Source organism: Cupressus sempervirens, chromosome 4, assembly GCF_028749045.1.
Source record: "Cupressus sempervirens isolate cs-2001-9-10 chromosome 4, ASM2874904v1, whole genome shotgun sequence".
In the NCBI taxonomy this organism is placed as follows: domain Eukaryota; kingdom Viridiplantae; phylum Streptophyta; class Pinopsida; order Cupressales; family Cupressaceae; genus Cupressus; species Cupressus sempervirens.
In genome coordinates this window covers 329,470,740-329,496,529 of record NC_143121.1, presented here as the reverse complement: position 1 = coordinate 329,496,529, position 25,790 = coordinate 329,470,740, and the positions used below count along the sequence as shown (strand labels likewise).

Below are 25,790 nucleotides of genomic sequence, written 5' to 3'. Positions count from 1 at the left end.
AGCAAAAGACATAGCCACCTCCTTTGGAGCCAGAGAAGCTGTATGGCTACAAAAGCTTTTATTTGATCAAAGAAACCATGAAGCCTACTATCATTTATTGTGATAACCAGAGTTGTATTAAACTATCAACTAATCCATTGTTTCACAATTGGTCAAAGCATATTGAAATTCCCTATCACTACATCAGAGATATGGTAGATCGAGATATCATTAAACTTGAGTACATCAGTACTAATGAACAGACAGCTGACATTTTACCAAGCCTTTTGCTAAAGTGAAGTTGGTATACTTCAAAAAAAACTCGGTATGATTAAATTGTAATTTTGAATATTTAATTTTATTTCAATTCATATGTTTTTAGGCTTCTACGATTGTTGTTGTAGATATGTAATGAAAGGTGATGATCTTTCATGGACATTTATATTCAGAAGGTAATCTTTGTAAGGTGACGATCTTACAAATGATAGGCTTGTTATTATGACTGTTGGTCCGGATATTCCAGAAGTCGTAAATAACAAATGCATTATAATTACTCCAGATATTGTTTTGGACAATTAGAGATCATAATTTATGTTATAATTGTTACAAACGTAAATGGCAAAATACTTGATTGATTAATCAGAGATTAAAATGATCTATATATACAAAGAGGAGAGTTGAATAGAATAGAAACATTCTATTTTAGACTACACCTAAATACTAGAAACATTCTAATATTTACAGAGATATAATAAGATACAGTAGTGAGCATTAAAAAGAAACATAAAGATTATTTTAATACCCCACCCTTAATGCTCAATCTATTTACTACACCAATAGATCCCCAGAATTTAACAAACTTATCAGGACCAAGGGGTTTTGTGAAAATATTTGTTGGTTGCTCTGAGGTAGGGACATAGAGTAACTGAATAGATCCATCTTCTACTAATTATCGGATGTAATGGCAATGAAGCTCTATGTGCTTGGTTCGTTCATGAAACACTGGGTTCTTGGCAAGTTTGAGTACTCCCTGATTGTCTAAAAACAAAGAAGTCGGACCTGCTTGAGGAATATGCATATCTGCAAGCATCTGACGGAGCCAAACTGCTTCACAAGCTGCCTTGATAGCTCCTCTATATTCTGCTTCTGTAAAGGAGAGTGCATGTGCCTATTGCTTCTTACTAGTACAGGTAACTGCTACAAATCTGATACTGAACACATAGCCAGAAGTAGATTTCTTGTCATCAACTGAGCCGGCCCAATCAGAATCGATGAATCCATTGAGCTGAGGAGTAGTACTCCTTGTGTAAAGAAGACCATAATCTAAAGTACCATGTACATAGCGTAACACACATTTTGTTGCAATCCAATGATCAATCTTGGGGTTCGTCAAGAACCGTGAGATGTAACTGACTGCAAAACTGAGATCAGGTCTAGTAGTAGTAAGGTAGATGAGACTACCTACTAGTTGCCTGAAGAGTATTTCATCTACAGGAGGAGAATCAGATTGTGCGGACAATTTCAAACCAGTCTCCATAGGGGTGGAGGCAGGTTTGCAATCCTACATTCAAAACCTGTCAAGCAAATTTCTGACATACTTGGACTGAGACAAAAAAAATACTGTTGTTAGTCTGCCAAACCTCAATACCTAAACAATAATGAAGCAATCCGGGATCTATCATATCAAAAGTTCTGCATAGATCCTGTTTAATTTCTGAAATCAAATGTTCTGAACTCCAGTAATTATCAAATCATCCACATAGACAACAAGAAAAAGAATATCATTACCAGAGTGTTTAATATATAGATTACTGTCTGACGAGCTACGCTGAAATCCCTGAGCAACTAAGTACTAATCAATTTTTATGTACCAAGCCCTAGGGGCCTATTTAAGACCATAAAGGGCCTTCTGGAGTCTACATACTTTTGGTTCTGAACCAGCAACCTTGAAACCTAGGGGTTGCATCATGTAGACTTCTTCCTATAATTCAACATTGAGAAAAGCACTCTTTACATCCATTTGATGAACTTTCCAACCATACTGAGCTGCAATGGCAAGAAGAATGTGAATAGTGCTCACCTTGGTTGGCAGAGCAAAGGTCTACTCATAGTCAATGCCTTCGCACTGGGTGAATCCTCAAGCGACAAGTCTGGCTTTGTATTTGTCCAAGGTACCATCTGCATGGTACTTGACCTTATAGACCCATTTATAGCTAATGGGTTTCTTCCCAGGAGGGAGCTCTGAAAGAACCCAAGTGTGGTTCTTTTGAAGACTCTGAAGCTCAACATCCATTGCCTATTCCCATTCTAGAAGTCCTTTGGCCTCTGCATATGTCTGGGGCTCAGGGATACTGTGGATGTTGGCCATAAGAGCAATATTAACTGTGTTGTGTTGAATGCTCTTATTTCTAGAGGTCCTACCCTCAATGAGTTCATTAGGACGAAGATCACTAATCATTTGAGCCCACCATTTTGGCCGACGAGTCGAGGAGCCAATATCAGATGCTATTGGAATAGCTGGATGAGGAGCAAGAGCAGGAGCTATATTATCTAGAAGTGGTTGAGGTGGTGTATCAGTAGCATCAGATGACTCGTATAAAATAGAAGAACCCAAGTCAGAGATTGCTAAAGACTGAATCTCGGAATGTGGCGGGGAGGTAGAGAGGAGAAATGGTCCAAGTTCCTCATCAAACACAACATCACGACTGAAGATTAAATGATCAGTATTTACATCAATCAGTCTGTATGCCTTATGTGTGTGACTGTATCCTGTAAACATGAGTTTTTGGCTTTTGGAATCCAACTTAGTGCGTTTGGCATCAAGAATCCATACATATGCTAGAGAGCCAAAAACTTCCAAATGGTTGATCCTAGGTTTGCGACTAGACCAGGCTTCCTCAGGAGTCTTATGGTTAACTACAAGGGTGGGTGACCGGTTAAGAAGGTAGACAGCTATGGATACTGCTTCTGCCCAATATTTTCTGGGAACATTTCTATGTTCTAGCATAGCCCTAGCCATTTCTGTGATGGTACGGTTTCGACAGTCTACAACACCATTTTGCTAAGGGGTGTAAGGTGTGGTGAACAGACGTCTAATGCCATGAGTAGTACAGAAGGTAGAGAAAGCAGAAGAACAGAATTTCCCCCAATTATCTGTCCTAAGAGTACGGATAGAGGAACCAGACTCTTTTTCTACTAGAGCTTTAAATTGCTGAAATACAGGAAAAGCATCTGATTTTTGCTTAAGAAAATATACCCACATTTTGCTATTGAAATCATCCACAAAGAGTAAGAAGTACTTGTTCCCAGTAACAAGAATATTCATAGGACCACATAAATCATCATGGACCAGCTGGAGTACTCTAGATGCCTGCCATGATTCACCATCCTTAAATGGTGTCCTATGTTGCACTCCGCAAACGCGATGGTTCTAGGTCTGGATATCAAGTAGGCAATGGACTAAATTATCTTGAGCAAGTTGTGCTAGATATTGAATATTCAGGTGACCGTATCGCTGATGCCAGAGGCTGCTGAGAGCAGATGATTTGGTGATGAAGGCACGCTCAAGGGATTCGCCTAAATCTACAAGCCTATAAAAACTATGATCCTCAAGACCGACAGCAAGTGTAGTGCGAGACGCACGATCAATAATCGAACACTTGTTTCCACTGAAAATGACATCCAACTAAGGGGAGTGCTTCATAATCTGAGTAACAGACAAAAGATTATGTTTCATGCCAGGAACATAACATACATTGAGGAACATGAGTCTTTTTCCTCCGAACTGAATCTGAACATTGCCCTTGCCGACAATATTGTATTCTTCACCGCCTCCAAAGATTACTATGTTAGAATAGGGAGTGAATTCAACAAACCAATCACACCTATGAGTGAAATGTTGGGAGGCACCGGAATCTATGTACCAAGCAGAAGATTTCACATGATCTATAGGTATGCTGGCCATAAAAGCATGGTAGATAGATTCTTTCTACTCTGAGTGTTGGGCAGCATTGGCTTGCCTTTTAATTGACTCTAACTTCTGATGTTGCTGATACAGATGCTCATAATATGCGAATATCTCAAATGGCACAAACTTCGAGGTGAGAAAATGAAAGACCTAAAAAAATCGAAGTATAGAAACAAGAGCTCGAAAAACCCAAAAATAATACGCTGTCGAAATTTGAATCTGCTGGCTCGAAAATTGAGGCACAAAAATCAAGGCACCCACAAAAATCTGATGAAGTCCCATTTGAGATCTCAAAAAACCCACCAAGAATTTGAAAACAAAAAAAAATTCCAAGGTCAAAAACTAGGGTTTCGAAGAAAACCCTAGTTGATAGCAATGGAAGAAGAAAATTAAAGAAAATGGCGATTTTTTTGGAGAAAAAAATGTTGATTTTTGTCATAGATGTGGCATGGAAGATTATTGCGTTGACTCCAAAAAATGACGGCATGGGCAGTCGCGAGTGTTTAAAAAAGGGCCGAGTCGTCAAAAGAAATGCAAGTTATGCACAAAAAAACGTGAGTTTTAAGTTGCAATTTTGCTGGAACAGGTCATCAATTGCAGACGTTGCCAGGTCCAAACATTTATGAAAGAGAGAAACCCTGGTTCGCAAACAAGAAACAACCAAAAACAAATGCGAGTTGTGCAGACACGATTTGCTTGGAAAAAAATCGCGATTTGCAGATCCTCAAAAAATGAAACCCTAAATGACATTCAAAAATAATTTTTCAAGGCAGAAACCCTAAGCCGGTTGTATAAAACACTCAAAAATAATTTCGAAAATATAGATCAGATAATTTCAAAAGAAATAAAAAAATTTCAAAGAAAATTTGAAGCATTGGCTCTAATACCATGTTACAAACATAAATGGCAGAATACTTGATTGATTAATCAGAGATCAAAATGATCTATATATACAAAGAGGAGAGTCGAATAGAATAGAAACATTCTATTGTAGACTACACCTAAATATTAGAAACATTCTAATATTTACAGAGATATAATAAGATACAATAGTGAGAATTAAAAAGAAACATAAAGATTATTTTAATAATGATAGTGTTCATAGCATTGTGATTTATGTTATTTGACGAGTCTCTATTTTTTAGAGTTGTAGTGTCAAATAATGTATCATGTGTAGATATTCTAATATTTGGATTCTTTATTAATTCTCCCTTGCTAAAGAGAGAGTGTTGAAAGTTCACCATCAGTCAATGTAATATTGAGTATTTGAATCTATTATGCTCTGATATATATATATATATATACACATACATACACATGATAATATGCATACGTATATATGTACAAATATGTATGTATACAACTTAAACAAGATATGATTCAAATCAGGCATGTAAATTACTATTGCTACCGATTCACATTGGGTTATTGCCACGATTGATATTACTACTGCTACCGATTCACAATGGATTACCCTCAGTTATTGAGTATCATCACTGATCAGGGATCGGGCTTCATTTGTATTACCATCGATATACATTAAGAGTATTATCGAACATGTTATTGGGCATGATTAAATTACCAAGTGATTATGAAACAATTGTTTATGACCACGTAGGGTCATGACCCTACGTGGCCTTTGTCATGCCCCTACAGGAACATAACCCTTCACATTTATATATATAGTTACTCTCATTGGTGGACAAGGCAATATGAAAGATATAACATATTTGCAGTCCCAGAATTAACAAAGCAACACTACAGATTACAAACTACGTTTCTCTCAGCATTCAGCATTCCAATCACAGCATCAGAAGCATTCTGAAGGTATTTACTTATTCCATTCAAGTAACCCAAAGTATGTAAAGTCTGACATAAATCTGTTATCATTTCTATCAGAGATCCTATAAATTAACAGAACCCTGGTGATCAACTTACTATTTTTTGGAAGTCAGTGATGGTGGTTTCCATTTCTGGCAGGCCTGGGCGCTCTATTCAGTCAATCATGATACTAGCACTTTCCAGTGGTATATATTAAGTTTTATAAATTGCTTTTGGGCGCCTAGTGGGGGTATTAATCACTATTTCACATGGAATATGATCCTAAGCCTTAAAAGCAATATTTTTAAGTGAAAGATGTGTTGAAGAAGCATTTGAAGCTCTTTAGCGAGAAGTGTGTGAGAGAAGATACTTGCTTTTGGCGTCTTGAAGAAGTCATCTTTATTTATTATAAAAGCACTGCTTTGTGAGAGGCAAATGGAGTATTCATGTGGTGTATGCTTTTTGAAATTGGTGAAGTTTATTAGAAGAAGAAACCAAGGTTTTAACTTCAGCCATTGGAGAGCAGGTATTCTTCAATTGTGCAATCATTTGAGGAAGTGAAATAACTTCTGAATTTGATCTTCTGTGAGAGTTTCAAGATAGAGGCTCTAATTGTGGTTCAAATGGTGGTATGAATGTTTAATTGGGTGACAAGGGTTTGAGATATTTCTTCAAGCTAAGAAGAAATGTCTTTTGAGTTCTTTGTACTTTAAATTGGTCTTATATATGAATGAATTGTGCCAGTTAAGCTGAATACTGATCTGCAATATGTCAAAGATGTTTCGATGTCTGTATGCAAGGGTTTGAATCAAATTGATCACTATGCATGAGAAAAGTATAGCACATTGGGGTGGCTTATTTCTGCAAATGAAAATCTGTGTTTTCAGGGGTAACTTACTGCAATTTATATTACCTCGTACTGCTGTGGTTTGGAGTTGTGGGATGACTTCTTAGTGTTTGAATTCTGTGCAACAAGTTGGTGTTGTTTGGGGTTTCCTTTGAGTGTGAACTGGTCTGTCTTAGCACCGTTGTAAACACTATACCTGCTACTTTTCTCATATTGTGGTGTTGCCATTACTGAGGGATGTCTTAATTCTGGAGAATATAATACTGATCTGCCAAAGAGCATTGGCATTGGATTACATATTCAGCTGCAATTCATTCTTCTTCTTCACTCCCAAATATCAAACATCTACTTCCAGGTTCTGAAATAAATTAAGTTTAAAGCACATGTTTCTTACGTTGTAATAATTGCAAGTTTGAAAATTTGCAATTGAAATGTTCAGTTGCTGTTCCAAATTATTCTTTACTTTGCATTACAAGCTTTGTCATTTATATATTTGAAAAAATTCAAAAAACCATACAAATTCTTAAGCATTGAGTGAGAGTGAGCCAGCAGGGCTCATTACAATGGTATCAGAGCTTGTGTGCTAAGTGTTTAACAAAATGTCAAACCACCAAAATTGAAGTTAGAACTGGTTGGGGTTCTTACAGTGGTATCAGAGCAGTTTCTTGCCATCCTACGAGGTTGGAAATTTTGAGTTCCTAGGCTTGATTTGTAAGTGATCAACACTCTTGCAGTTATTTCAGTTATGAACATATATAGGAAATCCAGTAAATACAGAAACTAGTTGAATAGCAAGGGTAATCTCAGGAAGCAAACAAATGCCCTGATGGTAATTATGGAAAAGCTTAGAGAAAATCAGAAACAGATGGGATGTATTACTCTTGAATCTGGTAACTCCAGATAATTGTGCAAGGTATATGGTTTCCATTTTTAAAAAGTCTTCCTCACCGAGAATGCAAGAAAAGAAACTTGAGGTTTTCACAGGTGAGATATCCAAAAGTCTTCACCATGAGTTTTCAGCAACTAGGGATCATGGTGAAGATGATCATGTGCTTAGTGGAGCAGCCACTAATCCATCTTGCATACATGATGTTAGTGACTCTCTGCAAGGACACGTAGATATGATCAATTTGCTATAGGACAGCCACACCGAGAATCAACATCTTGATGAGACCAGAGTTAGTGAACAAGAAAACAATGATGACATGTTCACTACCATTGATGGCAGCCTCACTCTAGTTAATGGTTATGAAAATGTCAGTGACACAAGGTCTGAATCTTAGGACAGCGGAATCGTATTTGATCATGTTGATAGTGTAGCCGATAGGGGGAGTGTGGAAGAGGTTGTTGATACCATTGATGTAAAAATCGCTTGAGGAGATTAATCGCGTAGGCCTGAAAATGTTTAATCGGGAAAAATCAGGAAAAATCGGCAAAAAATCGGGAAAAACATTGGGAACTCAAAAACCACTAAATTTTAATAAAAAAATGCGATTTTTTACAGAATTCAATTTTTTTTGCATCTAATGACTTAATTACTAACAATACATAAGAAACAATCATGTTTAGATATATATCAATGCAAAAAGAGTTATTAATCGGTATATTACTAACAAGTAAGTAGTGACAAGTTGTAAATTACTATCACCTAGATCCAATGAGTGCTAAGTGTTCCATTTATTCTCATGAGAGATGGATTCATGTTGAATCACTACTCATGAAACATGGGTCATCGAGTTTGACTCAAAAATCACATAGTTAAATCCTGATATTCACATCACAATTTGACTAGCTGTGGAAATCATCTCCTACTTATCAATTGATGAGCTTAAGGGGCTTTCTAATGAATGGTTCATAAGGCACAACACTTGGTGAAGGTTTTGCAAATGGGGTTGCAAGCTTTGGGTTTAACTGTGGAGGAAACTCCGCAGTTAAGTGCGCTCAGGCCAGAGTAGTACTGGGATGGGTGACCTCCCGGGAAGTCCCGCTGCTTCACCCCTGTGAGCATCACCTAGATCCAATGAGTGCTAAGTGTTCCATTTATTCTCATGAGAGATGGATTCATGTTGAATCACTACTCATGAAACATGGGTCATCGAGTTTGACTCAAAAATCACACAGTTAAATCCTGATATTCACATCACAATTTGACTAGCTGTGGAAATCATCTCCTACTTATCAATTGATGAGCTTAAGGGGCTTTCTAATGAATGGTTCATAAGGCACAACACTTGGTGAAGGTTTTGCAAATGGGGTTGCAAGCTTTGGGTTTAACTGTGGAGGAAACTCCGCAATTAAGCGCGCTCAGGCCAGAGTAGTACTGGGATGGGTGACCTCCCGAGAAGTCCCGGTGCTTCACCCCTGTGAGCATCACCTAGATCCAATGAGTGCTAAGTGTTCCATTTATTCTCATGAGAGATGGATTCATGTTGAATCACTACTCATGAAACATGGGTCATCGACTTTGACTCAAAAATCACACAGTTAAATCCTGATATTCACATCACAACTAACAAGTTCACAACACATGAGAAGTTGTATTCTCATAAATAAAGTGTCAAATGTAAAGAGTTCAAATAAGCACATCAACATGACTACAAATAAGTACAAATGTCAAATACAGGACTACATCTTCCTCTTCCCAGTCACTTTACTAGCGAGTGCGGGAGAGGGTAAAGCTCTAGAACTAGAACCCCACAGGGTCTGTGCTTGTGTCTGTGTCTGTGTCTGTGTCTATGCCAATGCAGAAGATGGTGTAGCTATAGAACTAGATGTCGGTAGCTCCACATTCGTTGCGCGCAAGATGTCAAGGTCCTCTACAATAAGCTCAATGTCATCATCCTCATCATCGCCCTCCTCGATGTCATCCAAATCGATGTCATATCCAGTTCCACCCCCTTCCTCCTCTGCAGCCTCCTTCGCGGCCTCCCTCTCCAAATTGGAGATGTCCTCCTGTGTAAATAAGGGAGCCTGCTCCTGTGCCGTCCAATCATAATAAAGATCTATCTCATCCAAATCGATTGGCCCAAGAGGATCTTGTTGTGCCCTTTTCATGCGCAATTTAAGATTATATTGCACATAGACCATGTCATTCATCCTCTTTTGGGACAACCTGTTTCTCTTTTTTGTGTGGATGGCCTCAAACAAACTCCATTGTGCTCACCGTGTGATGCACTGCAAGGCTGTGATAGGATTCTGAGAGCAAATTTTGCAAGATTTGGAGTGCTTGCACCCCAAGTGGTCCACCAAGCCACTGCATCACAAAAATTGTACAAGTTAGAAAATACTAATAGATAACAAAAAGTGAAACATAAATGTTAATTTAGCATTTGAGATTCAAAAGTTTGCAAATGTATTACCTGGGGTTTGTGTAAGCCTTGCTCTCTTGTAGAAAGGAGTGGAGAACACCTTGCCCGCTGCTGAAGTGAAGATCTCCTGCTCAGCAATGATTTTATCTCTTGTTTCCTCGCTGGTTACCATCTTTTGGATGCACTCACTTAGGCCTCTGATGAACTCTCCATCAGGATCTGCATATGTACCATCAGCCCTAAAACCAAAAACCAAAAACAAATAAGTCTTACAATTTTAGTACACACCCAACACCCTACGAAAGCAAAATGAACTCAAGTCTTTGTTAACTTAAATTTGAGTAAGAATGAGCTTACGGTGTACCTAAAACGTGGGTTAAGGAAATATCCTGCTGCATGAATGAGTTGGTGGAGCTGATTATTCCACCTTCTATCAATGATCTGCCAAATGGGTTCATATTTGATGCTTTCCCCCTTGTAGTAATTTTTGACAAATTCTTTGGCCTTGTCCATGGCCTCATATAGTTCACCCATTGGCGTTTGGTCTTCATCAACCAAACGCAGAACTCTGACTAAAGGCTCAAACACCTGCACTATAAATTTGAAATTAGTTGACAAGTTACAAAATTACTATTTACTTGAGTTACAAACTTAGTATGTTATAAAGTTGTAAAGTGTAAACTAAAACTTAAAGTTTTGTAGTTACCTTTACTATTTCATTGGCCTTATCTGCAAAATATTTATCAAACACAATCCGCACAACATTCTCTCCTTCACTCTTCTTTGAAAATGTGGAATCAAGCCATTTTTTGGAAAAAAACATTTGCTTCAAAGAAACCAAATTATCGAGAATGCTTTGCAACGTCAAGAAAATCGTTGCAAACCTTGTGACGGCAGGCCTAACAATTTCTTTGCCATAAGTGTGCTCTCTCATCAGGCTAAGGACCCATGGGTGATTGTATATGTATTTTGTCACCCGCCTTGCATCCTCCACAATTGGAGTGACCCACTCAAGTTTGCCCATGTCCTCCAAAAGAAGGCCAAGGACATGTGCTGCACACGGGGTCCAAAAGAGAGTGGGGTGCCTCTGTTGTAGGATTTTTCTTGCCAATTGTAAAAGCAAATACTAATTAGTTTCCAACTTTTCAAAAATATCAAACTATTAATAATTCTTGTTGTGAAATTCATAATGCACATGCAACATAAAATTACGGTTTACCTGCTGATACATATGCAGCAGCATTGTCTATGATGATTTGCACCAGATTTTCAATGCCAATCTCTAAGACCATGTTCTCCAACATTAATGCCAATGTCTAAGCATTTTTTACCTTGCTGGAGGCATCGATTGATTTCAGGAACACCACATTATCATTATAGCAGGCCAAAAAATTAATTACGGTCCTGCTCTTCCCATCCGTCCACCCGTCAGAAAGAATGGTGCAACCAAATTTTGTCCATTCTTGTTTCTATTCCTCAAAAAATGCTTTGGCCCTCTCAACAGCAGTTCCAATAAGCCTACAAAAACAAAATTTAGTTATGTCTTAGATTCTTAGTAATTTTAAATTGATTTAGACTTTAGTAATCAACATTCTAATTTCTAGAGAAATTAATTATAATATCGAACTAAGTAAAAAGTTAAAAATTAAAAAGAAATCGAGTGTAATAAAATTATTCGCTTACCTGCCACCCAACACAAAACGAGAAGGGGACTTGTACCCCTTTCTTGCAACTGTCAACCCTGTGGCCAAAGCCTCCCAATAGGGACTATCAACAACACTAATAGGAAGGTTGTTGAAAACCCAGAAATCTGCTAGTGCATTGTCCACCTGGTCCTGGACCTCCTTATTCCATCTAGTGGCCTCTCACGAAGGTTGTGCACTAGGTGTGTGCCTCGGCACAAAATAGCTCCCTATCCCAGAAGCACCTGCTGATCCTGATGGTGCAGAAGTGCTAGGAGGTGTAGGAGTGGGAGTGGGAGCGGCAGCGGAACTCGTGAAAGAAAAACCACCCTATTTGCGGACACACGGCCCACGATAAAAGCCGGCCATGCTCTCAATGGCTGCCTCCTCTTCTTGAACATCAACGAAACTGCCCTGGGTCTCTGCTATGGCTACCCTGACATGCAATTTATTCCGCTCTCTTTGCAATTTTTTTTGCTCTCCAGCTGCGAGCAAGGCATTTGCAAACCTTTTTATTTCTTCTGTTGTACTCTCACAAGGATTCATATCATGTTTTGAGATCCTTGCGATGTGATATTTGAACCAGTAAATGCCCCCGGATATTACTTTTTCACATCGAATGCAAATCACTTTGGTTGGTTCATCGGGTGCTTCATAGGCATATTTCCATGCGTGATCTCTCGCATTCTTTGGCCTAGTGCCAATGTAGCCTGAAGGCCATGGAGTCAATGGCCATTTGTCTGCCATTTAAAACTGCTACGGGCTGCCTTACGCATACAATTTTTTTTTAAAAACTATAAATAAATTATAACAAGATCAAAGTTAACATTTAAACAAAGAATTCAAGCAACATCCCAATAACAGCGCCAATAAATTGAAATCCAAATAACATTCAAACAAACTAGCTGCTAGGGTTTCAAATTTTTCAAAAAAGTGCAAATTTCTAACATAAATTCGATCTAGAATGGAAAAAAATGCAAATGAATGCATTTAATCTTGCTTACATTCATCAAATGCATTCCTAACTAATTAGGAATGTATTTTTATCCATTTACATGCAAGAAAAAAAAATACAATCTCTTGTAAAAATAAAAAACAAAGATTCAAATCACTTACCTAGTAACAAAGAAATCGAATCAAAAGGCCTCCAAATGCACTTGATTCCGCCTCTTGCTTGCCAAGAACTTCTCCTCTATCCTCTCCTCTCCAAAACGCCCTAAGCAATTTAAAAACTGAATGAAAAAAATATGTTTTTTCGTCACTTTATGTGACTGCCAGGCACGGGCGATTTTTTTCCAAGAAATCACGATTTTTGGGCGATTAATCGCCTATTAATCTGCAATTTTTTTGAAAAAATCTGCAAAAAAAAATCACGATTTTTGGGGCGACTAAATCGCTTGACCCAAAAAATCGCGATTTTTTCTAGTATCACCGATTAATCGGCAATACTAACATCTATGGTTGATACCACCGCTAGTTTAAACTCTCTTGAAAAGAGTGTTGTTTTTGAAGACTGCGAGGATGATATGAGCACTGACAACTCTGATTTTTATGGCAGTTGTCATAGTGTTGGGTCAATACAAGAGACAACAAATTTATCAAGTGGGGAGGATGAGGGCATGGACCTGCCCAATTATGCAAATCATGATTTAAGTGTTACGAAGAAATCGGGTGATGTAGATGACTTAGTGTTATTGATTCACATGATGACATTGAGTCATGTATGCAACAGTAGATAATAGCAGAGGGGTCTCAGTTGGACAATATTGATACTAATGATGTGGAGATCTCTGATGTTTCACGTGATGATAATTCATGTTGTAGGGAATCCGGTATATCATATGAGATGTTTTGTGATGACTCAGAGCGACTATTGGATGATTATGGGTCCCAAGATTGTTATTTACAAGGACTTATAGATGAGGGGGAAGTGGAGACATGCGAGGAGTTTGATATAGCAATGGCTTCTGCTTCTTCAAAGGAGGTATTGGTAGAGGTACCTAGTGGCAGTACCTTGTTGGTGGAAATGTGCGAGATTGTTAGTGCACGTGTGGAGAGTGATCATGTTACATCTCAAATTTTGACCTAATTTTAAATTTATTTATTCATAGCCGTTAGATTGAATGGATTTTTCTTTCATAATCATGTGAAGTAGGTAGTTATTTATAGTCGTTGTATTCATTATGTTAACTATTTAATGAAGATGGTCATCATTCATTATTTGTCATGTGATGTTTAGCAGTTGCTTGATTTTGGAATTATGGTTAATAATTAAACTCTTTATCTATATTAAATGATATTATGAAAATTATTATGGAACTTGTTATTATTATGGAAATATTGCTCGGGTGATTGCATGAGAAGATGAAGGGGGGAAGTATTACTAAACGAGATCAATGGAATGGGATACTAGCTTAGTCCAATTATCAGGTTGACAAGTATGACCTTAAATTGCCTTGGTAAGGACCTAACGACTTGAACTTCAGGATACAACTGAAGGAGCCACATGAGCTATTAAATAAACAATTTAAAACATAAATTAATTTAATTAAAAATAATAGTACCTCAAAAGTTTTTTATTGATCTTTTCTCCATATCATTATAATATATACCTATGTACGTACACATAGATATAAGAATAAAGTGACACCATAATATTATTTTTTTATAATAATATGATGCCACCTCACAAGTATATCTATGTGCATATAGATAGATATAAACCATAATTATTTTCGATTTGTAACCTTCAAATCTTTTTCCATCTTTTTATTCATTTTCTTGCTAGACACCAAATGAACACTTGGCATATTTATTTGGCGTCCAAGAGCCAAGACACTTCTTTTTATGTTACGGTTTGTTGGAAGCCAAAGAGACATATAATCTTTTTATATTATGAAGTCGAGAGAGGCGAAATACATTCATTTTTCCATCACCTGACTTCCTTGTTCAAGCGCCCGACTTCCTTGTTTATCACCCAGCTTCTTCATATTATCTGACCACGTTTATCATAGCACTCACTATCTTTGCAATTATCATTTAGTAACCATTGCATTGTTTCCCTTCCACAATTCCTGGTTATACTAATGTTCTGCTGAAATCATGAGTAATATTCATACTGGAATTTAGCATTCAAGATCTTTTTTGAGGTCGGTTGTTGAACATCCAACAAGACTCCATTCTTTCTTTCAAATTATACCAGGTTACGCGATTAACCAAAAACGCAATATGATTTCTTTATCAGTTGTTACAGCATTCCAATTTATATAGCAGTAAGCTAAAGTTTATATCATGATGCAAAATATCTTGCTTAATATCACAGGATTAGACCTTCTCTAAGTTAAGAGTTGTTGATGGCAAATATAAGCTAAGTAACCATGCTATGAAATTATGATTTATTTATGCCACTAGAAAACAGAATCAAATGATGTTTTTTTGCAAGTCTTAAAGAACACATTCCTCAAATCACAGATTGCGATAAGTCGGAAACATATAGTATTCATAAATCAGTTGAGAATCAACAAACAGAGCCGATTGCTCTGAGATTCGAGCACCTAGGACTCATCAGCTGTATAACCATGGAAAAGGTGAAGAGGTGAGATGGAATCTGCAATGACATGGAAAGAAAAGTCAGACATGATAGAATAAATCTAAATTAATATCATTTAATAGCTCATGTTCGACCATATTATTGTTCCCCTACTATAAAGTCGAGCGATGGTGATTGGGTCAATGAACCCATCAGAAAACCTTGGCCAAGGTCGTTATAAGGCATGTTTTCGATCTATGATCAATTGATGTCAATAGAGCCAGTTATTCAAACATGTCCGACCATAACTGTGCGGACATTCTAAACACCGAAATGCTCAGGTGGCTAGACTAAAAGTATCTCAAGTCTGATCGCAGAGTAGGGAGGGCCTTTCTATTCAATAGATTGTGTGGGGATAAATATGGTCTGAGGTTGAGAGGTTAAGCCTAAGTCAATGCTTCTCCTCTTACCGAAAGCCGAGGCTTGCACAACCAAGTAAAGACTCACCAGATATTTCCTGTATGTTCTTTCTTTTTCATGTTAAGCATTTACTTTACTTATATGTATGAAAAGACAGTAATCGTTATTATAGTTATTACGGTTGATCATTGTTATAGTTAATTCAGTTAATTGTTATTACAGTTGATCATTGATATAGTTATTTTAGTTGAGCTTTGTTATTTTAGTTAATTGTTATTACAGTTGATCATTGATATAGTTATTTCGGTTGAGCTTTGTTATTTCAGTTAATTGTTGGTAGTTAAAAGCAGTTAATGTCCCATGAAAAGGAGTTCATTATATTTGTTCAATAATTTGTTGAGGAAAACTCTTTCTAGTTCACCTTTATTTTGTTATGAAAATCCGTTTGTTACAGATATCCTAAACATCATTTTTCAACATAGATTGATATTCCTCAATCATAGCATCTTTCCAAGCTTGGCATCTTAAGGCCTCTTCAACATTTGATGGTTCAGATTTGATGAGCTCAGTTATAAGTGCAACATAGTATGAGTGACTTCTTGTTTTCTTACTTTCTCTAAAGATTTCTTCAGGGGCTACATTATTTTCTTCAATCATCCTCCTTGCCCATAGTGGTATTTTCTCGTTGTTTTGGGATTTCCGCATTTTTAGGATTAGATGATATGGATTCATGACCTTCTAAATAGTTCTTCCTCTAAATCTCAACAATAAGGTTTTCATTTAATTATGTAGTTGGTTCATCATTTGATTCTTCAATATTTTTAGAAAATTTATATGCAACATTTTTTTTAAGTTTAACATCTCTGTTGGTTTCAATAGTTCTTTGTCCAAGAATATATACTTTGTAGGCTTTAGAGGACTCAATGTAACCAACAAATATGCCTTTCTTGCCTGAGGATTCTAGTTTGGACCTCTTTTCTTTAAGAACATGAATATATACAAGACAACCAAAAATTCTTGAGTGACTTAAATCTAGTTTGTTTCCTATGAAAGCTTCTTTAGATGTTATATTTTCTAAGATTAAATGGGGACATTTATATTGAATGTACACTACCATATTTGAGACTTCGGCCTAGAATGATCTGTGAAGATTGCATCATGGCTTTAGTGGCGTCAATGATGGTTCTATTTTTCCTTTATGCCACTCCATTCTATTGTGGATTAAAAGGTATCGTCTACTCCCTCTTAATCCTAATAGAAATGCAGAATTCTTTCTAAGAGTTTTAGTTTACTTTCTAGTTTGATCTTTAACTAATTCTTTAAACTCTTTAAATTTCAATAATACTTCAATGGACCCACAAAAATTAATGTGAATAAGTTCAAATGCAACTTTTGATTTATGTTCATTATATGGAAAAGATTCTTTGGAATTCTTTCCTAAAGCACATCCTTTGCAGGTTCCAACATGTTCAAATTTTAGAGTAGGTAAGTTGGTCACAATATTTTCTATAGAGGGAAAGGCACGAAAATGGAGGTGTCCTAGCCTTTTGTGCCAAAACTCATTAGTTTTGGAAATTTCATAATTTAAGGCTAGGTTTTGATTATTGCAAAGTTTATATAAAATTCCATTTCTAAACCTATGGTGATTGTAGTCTTAATGTTAGAATTCTTAGGCAAGATAGAACCTTATCTTCTTAAAGAGTGCCTCGATATCCTTGGTCTGATAGGTCAGAGATGGATACCAAATTCCTCTTGATGTACGAATAGTACATCTTTTAGTTGTAGAGTAACTCCAGTTTTCAATTGTATTGAACAGGTCCCAATTCCCTTCATTGGATAGGTAGAGTTATCCCCTATTCTAACTTCTTCAATTGGGTGTCCTTCAAAAGTTTCGAGTTGGTCTTTGAATCCTGTTATGTGTCGAGATGCTCCACTATCAATTATCCAAGTATTCTTGTTAGTGTTTAGTTCACTTGATAAGGCTAAAAAGAACAGTGAATTTTCAGCCTCCTTGACTTCAACTATAGAGGCATGAATTTTTTATCTTCCCGGGCAATACATGTAGTGTGTCCAAATTTATCACACTTGTAGCATTGTATTTTAGACATATCTCTCTTCTTGTAGGTTTGGTTATTCTTCTTTGTTTAAAATTTATTTTCTTTCCTTTACTGTTTGTTTTTGCATGTAGGGCTTGTATTTCTCCTTGTTTATTCAGACTAATCCCTCTTGTAATTAATCTTGATTCTCCCTGATTGTGGTGATTCTTAAGTTATTCAAATTTTGTTAGTTTAGGTTGTGCACTAATCCCTTGAATAAAGGGTTCCCAAGAAGTTGGTAACCTTTTGTAATAGATTGTCTAAGTTGTCTAGTATGGTCAAAATATGTAAATAAACCCATGGAAGGGTAAAATGTCATAAAATGTCATATATAGGCTATCTTGATATCTTAGTAGGGGTTATATAAAGTTTCAAAGTCATTTATGGGAAATTGCAAAAGTCTTCAAATATGTAATAAAATATTATCATAAAAAGTTGACAATATGCAAAGTTGATGTAAAGAGGAAGGTCAAGAGTCAAAGGAGGTAGAAAATAAGTTAGAGGAAATGAAAAGGCATTAAAATATCATGTATTGGTTGTGATTTTCATAATGTAATGGCTGGAGAAGCTGAAAGAAGAGGTAAAATAAAGAGAAGTTTATTTTTGTGAGTTTTATGATAAATTTCAGAGTTATTTTTTCAGACATCCGACAGTTGTTTGTGTTCGTACAAGCACATATGAATAGCTATAGATCTGCAACTTATATTTTTGGAAAGGTATTTTAGTTATCTTCTTCTTTTTTTTGGTTTGGTTGAATTTCATCACGATTTGAAAAAGTTATAGTCATTTTAGTGAAGACTGGTCGAACCTGATTTTCATGGTAGCAGTTTTAGAAAAAGCTTCATAAATTTTATTCCACTAATTGAAGTGGGCTATAAATTGAGAAAAATGTGTTTAACTCATCCAAAATCAATCTCATAAAATGGAATTGTGATATCCTTTAATTTGTAAAATTTATGAGTAAATATTTGGAGCATTTTGATGTTGTCTAGCTCATTAATTTGGTTGCAAATGTCCATTATTGAAGCCTCTTGAGTTTTAATCCCAAAAAAGGTTTTAAAGAGGTGTCCCTCTACATCAATATATATATATATATATATATATATATGATTTACAATATGTTACAATCTAATTCAAGGTACATCCTTAACAGTATATGTATGTATGTTAATGTATTTTATGCATTTGAGTATGATGGATTGTATGGGATGTCATTGTATGTTACGCATATGTATATGATGGAGTGTATGGGATGTCATGGATGGATGCATGTATGCTGATGGCATTTGCATATTTAAAATCAATGTCGTGCACAACATGATGGTGATCAAATGATGACAGTGGCCAAAACTAGTCATGAAGTCATCAAGCCATCAGTCCATCATATAGATAACTAGATGTGGTGATATGTACAAGTGAACGTCTTTGGGTCACTTGTAGGTATCATCATAGCTTAGGTGTCTACATGGTGGTTGGATGTCTTGGTGGTTGTCAAGCTCCATCTATCGTAAGATTATTTCTATACTATATGAAAATGCAAATTATATACAAAGAAAAGGTGTGTCCTTTTTCCCTTGCCCATTTGTTTCCATATCAAAATATTGAGATATCATAGGTAAAGATTAAGCGATAATGCAATCTAGACAATAAGAAGGATCAAAAAATGCATGTGCATGTGTGTATGCTTTGTTTCTGGATATAATTGTGTGTATATTGCATGTATGGTCTATGTCTTCATACATTCATGTGCATACCTTGTGTTTTCAAGTGTATGCTCTATGTTTGGCTATATATTTTTATTTAATCTAAAATATGAGAATAACTAGAGTGAATCAAAACATGAGTTAGTTACACTTGAGGTCATATATGTGAGCATGCAATTGTGCAAACATAGGGTCAATCCAAATTGCTTTGATGATATTGCAAGATGACCTTGTTCCTTGTCTCAAAGTGATAAGAAAAACCTTGCTAATTTTCAATGCCTTGGTTAATATCATAGTTGCACAATAAAGCAGCTCACATTCAAAGATTTAAATAAAATTGGCATTGCTTGAGGACAAGAAATTTTGGACAGGGTGGATTGGAATGTCCCCTTTCTAAAATAGGATATAATAATGAAATTAAAATATGAAAAATAAGTAAATAATAATATAATATAATCTTATATACATTACCCTACTCTGCTTCTCATGTTTTCAACAATAACTCCTCTACACATAATCTACCCATTTAAAAGCTTTGAAACAATGGTGCCAACAAGAAAGAGTTAGTTATCAACATGGGCCATAAAAATAATGGATTCAAATGGTAACATGCAAGGAGCGTGAATACCTAATTATCGACAGTTCACAATTTCTTGATAGTTGTGTCAGAACAATCCAATCAGCTAACGAAGTTATCTGCAAGGATAATTGTCGTTTCAATAACATATTTTTCGACAGGCAACTTCAAGTTTTGAAAGTAGATGACTTTGATTTGATTTACTCCCCTTTCCTTAAGACGTCTAGGTTGTCTTGTTGAAAACATTTTTCAACTCCTTAGAATATTTTTTGAGATTCTTGAATGGTCTTCAAAACGACAATGCAATGATATGTCTCAATATTTCCTTCTCCCACGATTGTATACACATAACTTAGATATGGTTCATGGTCCTGAAATTATCTATTAATTATGATATGCCAAAAAAGATAATATATAAAGTAGATGGTAGGTACTAAGCTATATAAAGATACAATGATATTGACCTTGTTAATTTTTGAACCAGAATATAGATAGGCAATAAATGAAATCAAAGAGAACAAGTAAAAACATAAAATTGCCAGTTATCCTGGGAAAAATCCTCTTGCCCAAGAGAAACAACCCAGCCCACCAAAAGAAGATACTTTTATTGGCTTCTTCATAATCATAGCTTAGATCTTTTCAAGAATCGTGCATAGCTCTCATAGAGATGAAACCAAATATAGATCCATTTGAAGTTTTCACACAATGATCATTCAAGTATCATCATGAAGAATGAAAATACAATATAAATATGTCAGGGAATTATGTAACAAAACTATAGACTCAAAAACTAAAAACTAAAGTAACACGGCACCAAAATCTCTTGTACCACAGTAATACGGCATTGAGCATTAACATGGCTCAAAATAAAATTGTTCTTATTCCTCTTCACAATAGCTTAAAGGCCATCTCTAAGTCTGAATGGTCACCCACCATTTCTTGAACTATTGCCATATACTAGCATTAACTCTTGCGTAATATTAAATCGATAGGAATGATACATGAATGCAAACAACACAAATAGGGGTGATGACTTGAACAAACAAAGCAAAAGAAACATGAAATTGCCATGCCATCATGAGGTTAAGCCATGTCACCATATGTTCCATTCAAACAAATGAATAGGATAGGTGAACACAACAATGGTAGGCAGCTGAAGGTCAATGACAAATGCCTTCATTTAGCCAGAGAAACTCGCGATAATAAAGGAGGAGAAGGAACCAAATAGAACCAAAACCATCAGAATGATATCACTAAAATTGATACAAAACAACACACTCGAGATACACAAATAGGAATTCGAACATATGCCAATATGAAGATCTTTATCGCAGCTATCAACCAATATGAAGATCTTTATCACAGCAATCAACTTCAACAATCCCTCTTAGTAAGAGAGAGATCTTCAATATATCATCACATAACGAGAACACATAACTACAACCAAAAGGAATGTCAACAAAAATCTCATCACAAATTTTCTCAATATAAAATTGTCATTTCAACATAACAATATTCCCCATAGCTACTCCCAGAGGCTGAAACAAAAAAACAAAAGAAACCAAGTCATGAAGTCATGCACATGACTTCCACCAATGCTACTCCCAGAGGGTGGAACAAGGGCTTTCACCTCAAACTCACAAAGAAGAATGCATTTACAAGGGATTTCACCTCAAACTACTCTCGCAAAGAACTCATCAACAAGAGATTTCACCTCGAACTTCTCTCGTAGAGAAGAATTCATGAACAAAGGATAGATTACTGAAGCTAAGACTCTTTAGTAAGAGCATCATTCTCCACAATACCAAGAATATATCAAGAGGTATTAGAACTTCATTCTAGCAAGTGGCTTGGGGAGAATGTTTGTTGTCTGCTCCATGTAAAATACTAAGTCACAAGGTTCAGCGCATTTGAAGGATGGGATTCAGATTTTTCCAAATATTAATTTTTTCTAAAAAATCATCCAAATTCGTCGACATTTGACCTCAAAACTTGTGGCATTTTTCTATTGTCATTGATATCTAGAAATTGCTAAATTTTTCTTTTGTGTTCGTTTTTAGGATGTTTCGGAATCCATTTTACTCTATATAATAGAGTTAATGAGCCCTTAAATGCACAGCATCGCAAGCGTAGATGTATTGCAGAGCAAAGGTAGATCATTCAGGCTTCGTCCATCTATTTTTTGTCTATGTGAGAGTGTGTTTGGTATCTTACATGAGTGAGGAGTGTTGTTTTTCGTTTGGTATCTGATTGAGGGATTTACTGCATTTTCCGTCTCCCGCATCGTCTATCTGTCTACTTTGTTGTGTTTTGGGCCTCCGATAAAGTCCAAAAATCATTTTTATTTTCAATAGTTTTCAATATTCATTATAGGGTTTTTGGGGAATTTGGTATATATTTTTTGGCATAACATTTTTTATCATTAATGCAATATGACTCTTTCAAATGTAATTTTTATTTTCTATGGTTTTTTAATTTATAAAGTGTTTCCCTATTTGGAATTTGGTATACATTTCTTGGCATAATATTTTTATTAATGTGATTTGGCTCTACGACGTAATTGGTAGTTTGTAATGATAATTGATAATTATTCTTCCATATAATAGTTTGTAATGATTATCTATAGTTCAAAATATTGATATATTATTAATAATAATTTTAAAATTACTATTAATAATATATCAATATTTTGAACTATAGATAATCATTACAAACTATTATATGGAAGAATAATTATCTAATTAATTATAAACTATAATATTTTATAATTTAAAGAACTATGATATTTTTAATATCATAGTTCTTTAAATTATAAAATATTATAGTTTATATTTAATTAGATATATGTTAAGAAAATTATTTTGTTTTTCTTTATAACTTTTTATTAAAGATAAATAAATAATTAAGTAAAAATTATATTTTATTACATTTTATTAGTGTATATGTCAAATAATGTAATTATAAAAGTGTGAAATGTTGAACTTTAACTTGTTTAATTTTAATTTAATATTAATATGTAATATGACATTGGTTTATTTTACATTAATATATTTAAATTAAGTTATAATTTATTGAATTATTTTGTCTTAAAGTTCAAAATGATTAATATTCTTTCATTTAAACAATGTTTACTTAATGTTTTAAATAGACTATGTTATCTTGTTTTTAATTCTACAGATTGTGATATGGCTCCCAACAAATCAACTTCGAAGGCATAGAAACATGTGACTCGTAATGGTCATGGATCAATTGCTTGATATTATGGGGGGTAAAGGTGGAGATGTTACTACATGTCCAAGTGTGACCCAAGAGCTCAGAGCTATTTTAGAGAAAGAGCGTTCATCTTCTATTGCTGAAAAGATGAAGAAGGCACAAAGGAAACAAAGAATTGAAGATGATGTCTCTAGATTTGCATATACTATACCTTTATCTTTATGTCTACCTTAAGTTGTAAAGGCATCGAACGAGAGTGGAAAATTGAGCAGCTTTTGGAAACCATGCGAGAAACAAGTGGATGATTCACTAGCTGATTTACTCTATACAAGTGTGCTTCAATAAATCCACTTTTTTGTGCTACTTTTCAAAAGGCTGCAGAGTTTGACAAAGGGTACATACCTACCTCTTCTAAGGCTTTGAGAACAACTCTCTTGGACACGTCAGAAGATAGAATGACTGGAAAATTAGCTATGTTCAAAGCCCTTCTTGGAAGGCAACCAATTGCACTATATTGAGTAGATGGATGGTCAGATATATGTCAATAGCCATTGATCAATGTTTTAGTGGCTTGCCTTGAAGGGGTTGTCTTCTTGAAAGTTATTGACACTATGAATCAAAAAAAACTTCTGAATATATATTTCAGATATTAGAGGAAGCAATTCTTGAAGTAGGGGTTACAAATGTGATTCAAATGGTTACTGATAGTGCAGCAAATTGTGTGAGAGTTGGGAAGTTGATTATAGATAAGTACCCACAAATTTATTGGAGTCCAGTGCAGCTCATTGTTTGGATTTGTTGCTTCATGACTTGACCAAATTCCCTTGGATACATGAAGCAATTCATAGAGAAAGAGTAGTTGAGAATTTCATACAAAATCATCGTCTCACATTAAGTCTTTATAGGCAACATGCATCTAGGAAGTTGTTGAGGCCTTGTGATACAAGATTTGCTTCATTTCATATCACTTTGAAAAGAGTGGTTGAAAACAAAGCAGCTTTGAGATGTGTAATTTGTTCCAATGAGTGGGAAAATTTTCTACCCTCTAAAAGTGTTAAGGGCAAGGTCATAGAGCATATTGTTTTAAATAGCAGCTTTTAGGGAAGTGGGGCAAAGGTAAAATATATGCACGCCACTTGTTGATGTGCTCTATATGGTTGATGGTGACACTCCTTGCCGTGGAATACTTTATGAAAGCATGGATTGTTGCAATGAAGCTATTTAGAAAGCACTATAATGTGGAAGCAGAGTACATAGAGATATGGGAGATTGTTGATTCCAGATGATGATGCACACTCCTTTACATGCACCAGCTTGTTGTTTGAAGTCTAAACTATTTCACACTGATAAACAAGGTGATGCTGAAATTATGGCAGGGTTTTATCAAACCATTAGTAGGTTTGAACTAGATCCATCAATTGCATCTCTAATTAGAGAACAATATTGGAAATACAAGAAAGCGGAAGGGATGTTTGGAATAGGAGCAGCCAAAAATATATGACACGAGACGAGGTACCTGGTTATAGATGGTGGATGAGCTATGGGGCAGAAACTCCTGAACTTCAGCGATTTGCCATTCGAATATTGAGTCAAGGAGCAAGTTCATCAACTAGTGAGAGAAATTGGAGTTGCTTTGACCACATCCATTCCAAAAAGAGGAACAAATTGTTGTCAGGAAAGTTGGGAGTATTACAAGGTAATTGGTAAATACTTGCTTATTAATAACAGAGACCGAAAGGTCAATTTATACAAAAGGAAGAGACGATGTTTCCTTAGGAAACGATCGTAAAGAATAGAAACATTCTATTCCAGAGAAAGCAAAAAACGAAAGCAAACTAAAGCTAAAGATATTTACAAGATAACCATTAACTAATAATAGACGTCTTATCTATTATTGTAATACCCTCCCTTAATGGTTAATCTATCTAACACACCAAGCTGTCCTCTGAATTTGACAAACTTATCAGGACCAAGAGGCTTGGTGAGAATGTCTGCAGTCTGATCTGAGGTAGGAACATACTGCAGATCTATAGTCCCGTCTTCAACCAACTGTCGTATGTAATGACAATGAACATCCACATGCTTGGTTAGTTCATGGAAGACTGGATTCCATGCTAACTTGATAATGCCTTCGTTATCAACAAACAGAGTAGTCGGTCCTGCTGGTGACATCTGCATATCCCCAAGCATCCGACGAAGCCAGACAGCTTCACATCCTGCCTTAATAGTCCCTCTATATTCAGCCTCTGTAGAAGAGAGAGAAACTGCCTGCTGCTTCTTGCTGGTCCATGTGACTGCACCGGATCCCAAACTGAACACATATCCAGATGTTGACTTTTTATCATCAACAGAGCCTGCCCAATCTGAATCTGTGAACCCACTGAGTTTAGGATTAGAACTCCGAGAATACAGAAGTCCATAATCAGAAGTGCCCTTCACATAACGAAGCACACGCTTTGCTGCCATCCAATGATCAGCCTTAGGAGCTGTCATAAAGCGTGAAATATAGCTGATTGCGAAGCTGATATCAGGCCTAGTAGCAGATAGGTAGATGAGGCTGCCTACTAGTTGCCTATACGTAGTATCATCAACGGAAGGAGAATCAAACTTGGCTGATAACTTGAGACCTTTCTCCATAGGTGTAGATG

At 35.8% G+C, this 25,790-nt stretch overlaps 2 protein-coding genes across 2 annotated transcripts in view; both read right to left on the bottom strand.

Moving 5' to 3' along the window:
- Positions 1-25,790, bottom strand: part of LOC149561363 (glycosyltransferase BC10-like) — a 144,817-nt gene that overhangs the window by 95,936 nt on the left and 23,091 nt on the right. The gene's annotated exons all lie outside the window — the stretch shown is intronic.
- LOC149561364 (uncharacterized) lies at positions 9,706-10,512 on the bottom strand. Its single transcript, XM_089825105.1, has 3 exons — positions 10,287-10,512; positions 9,974-10,161; positions 9,706-9,867 (listed from the first exon to the last, which is right to left on the bottom strand). The coding sequence occupies exons 1-3, from the start codon at positions 10,454-10,456 to the stop codon at positions 9,707-9,709; spliced, it is 519 nt and encodes a 172-aa protein (XP_089681231.1). The 5' UTR covers positions 10,457-10,512; the 3' UTR covers position 9,706.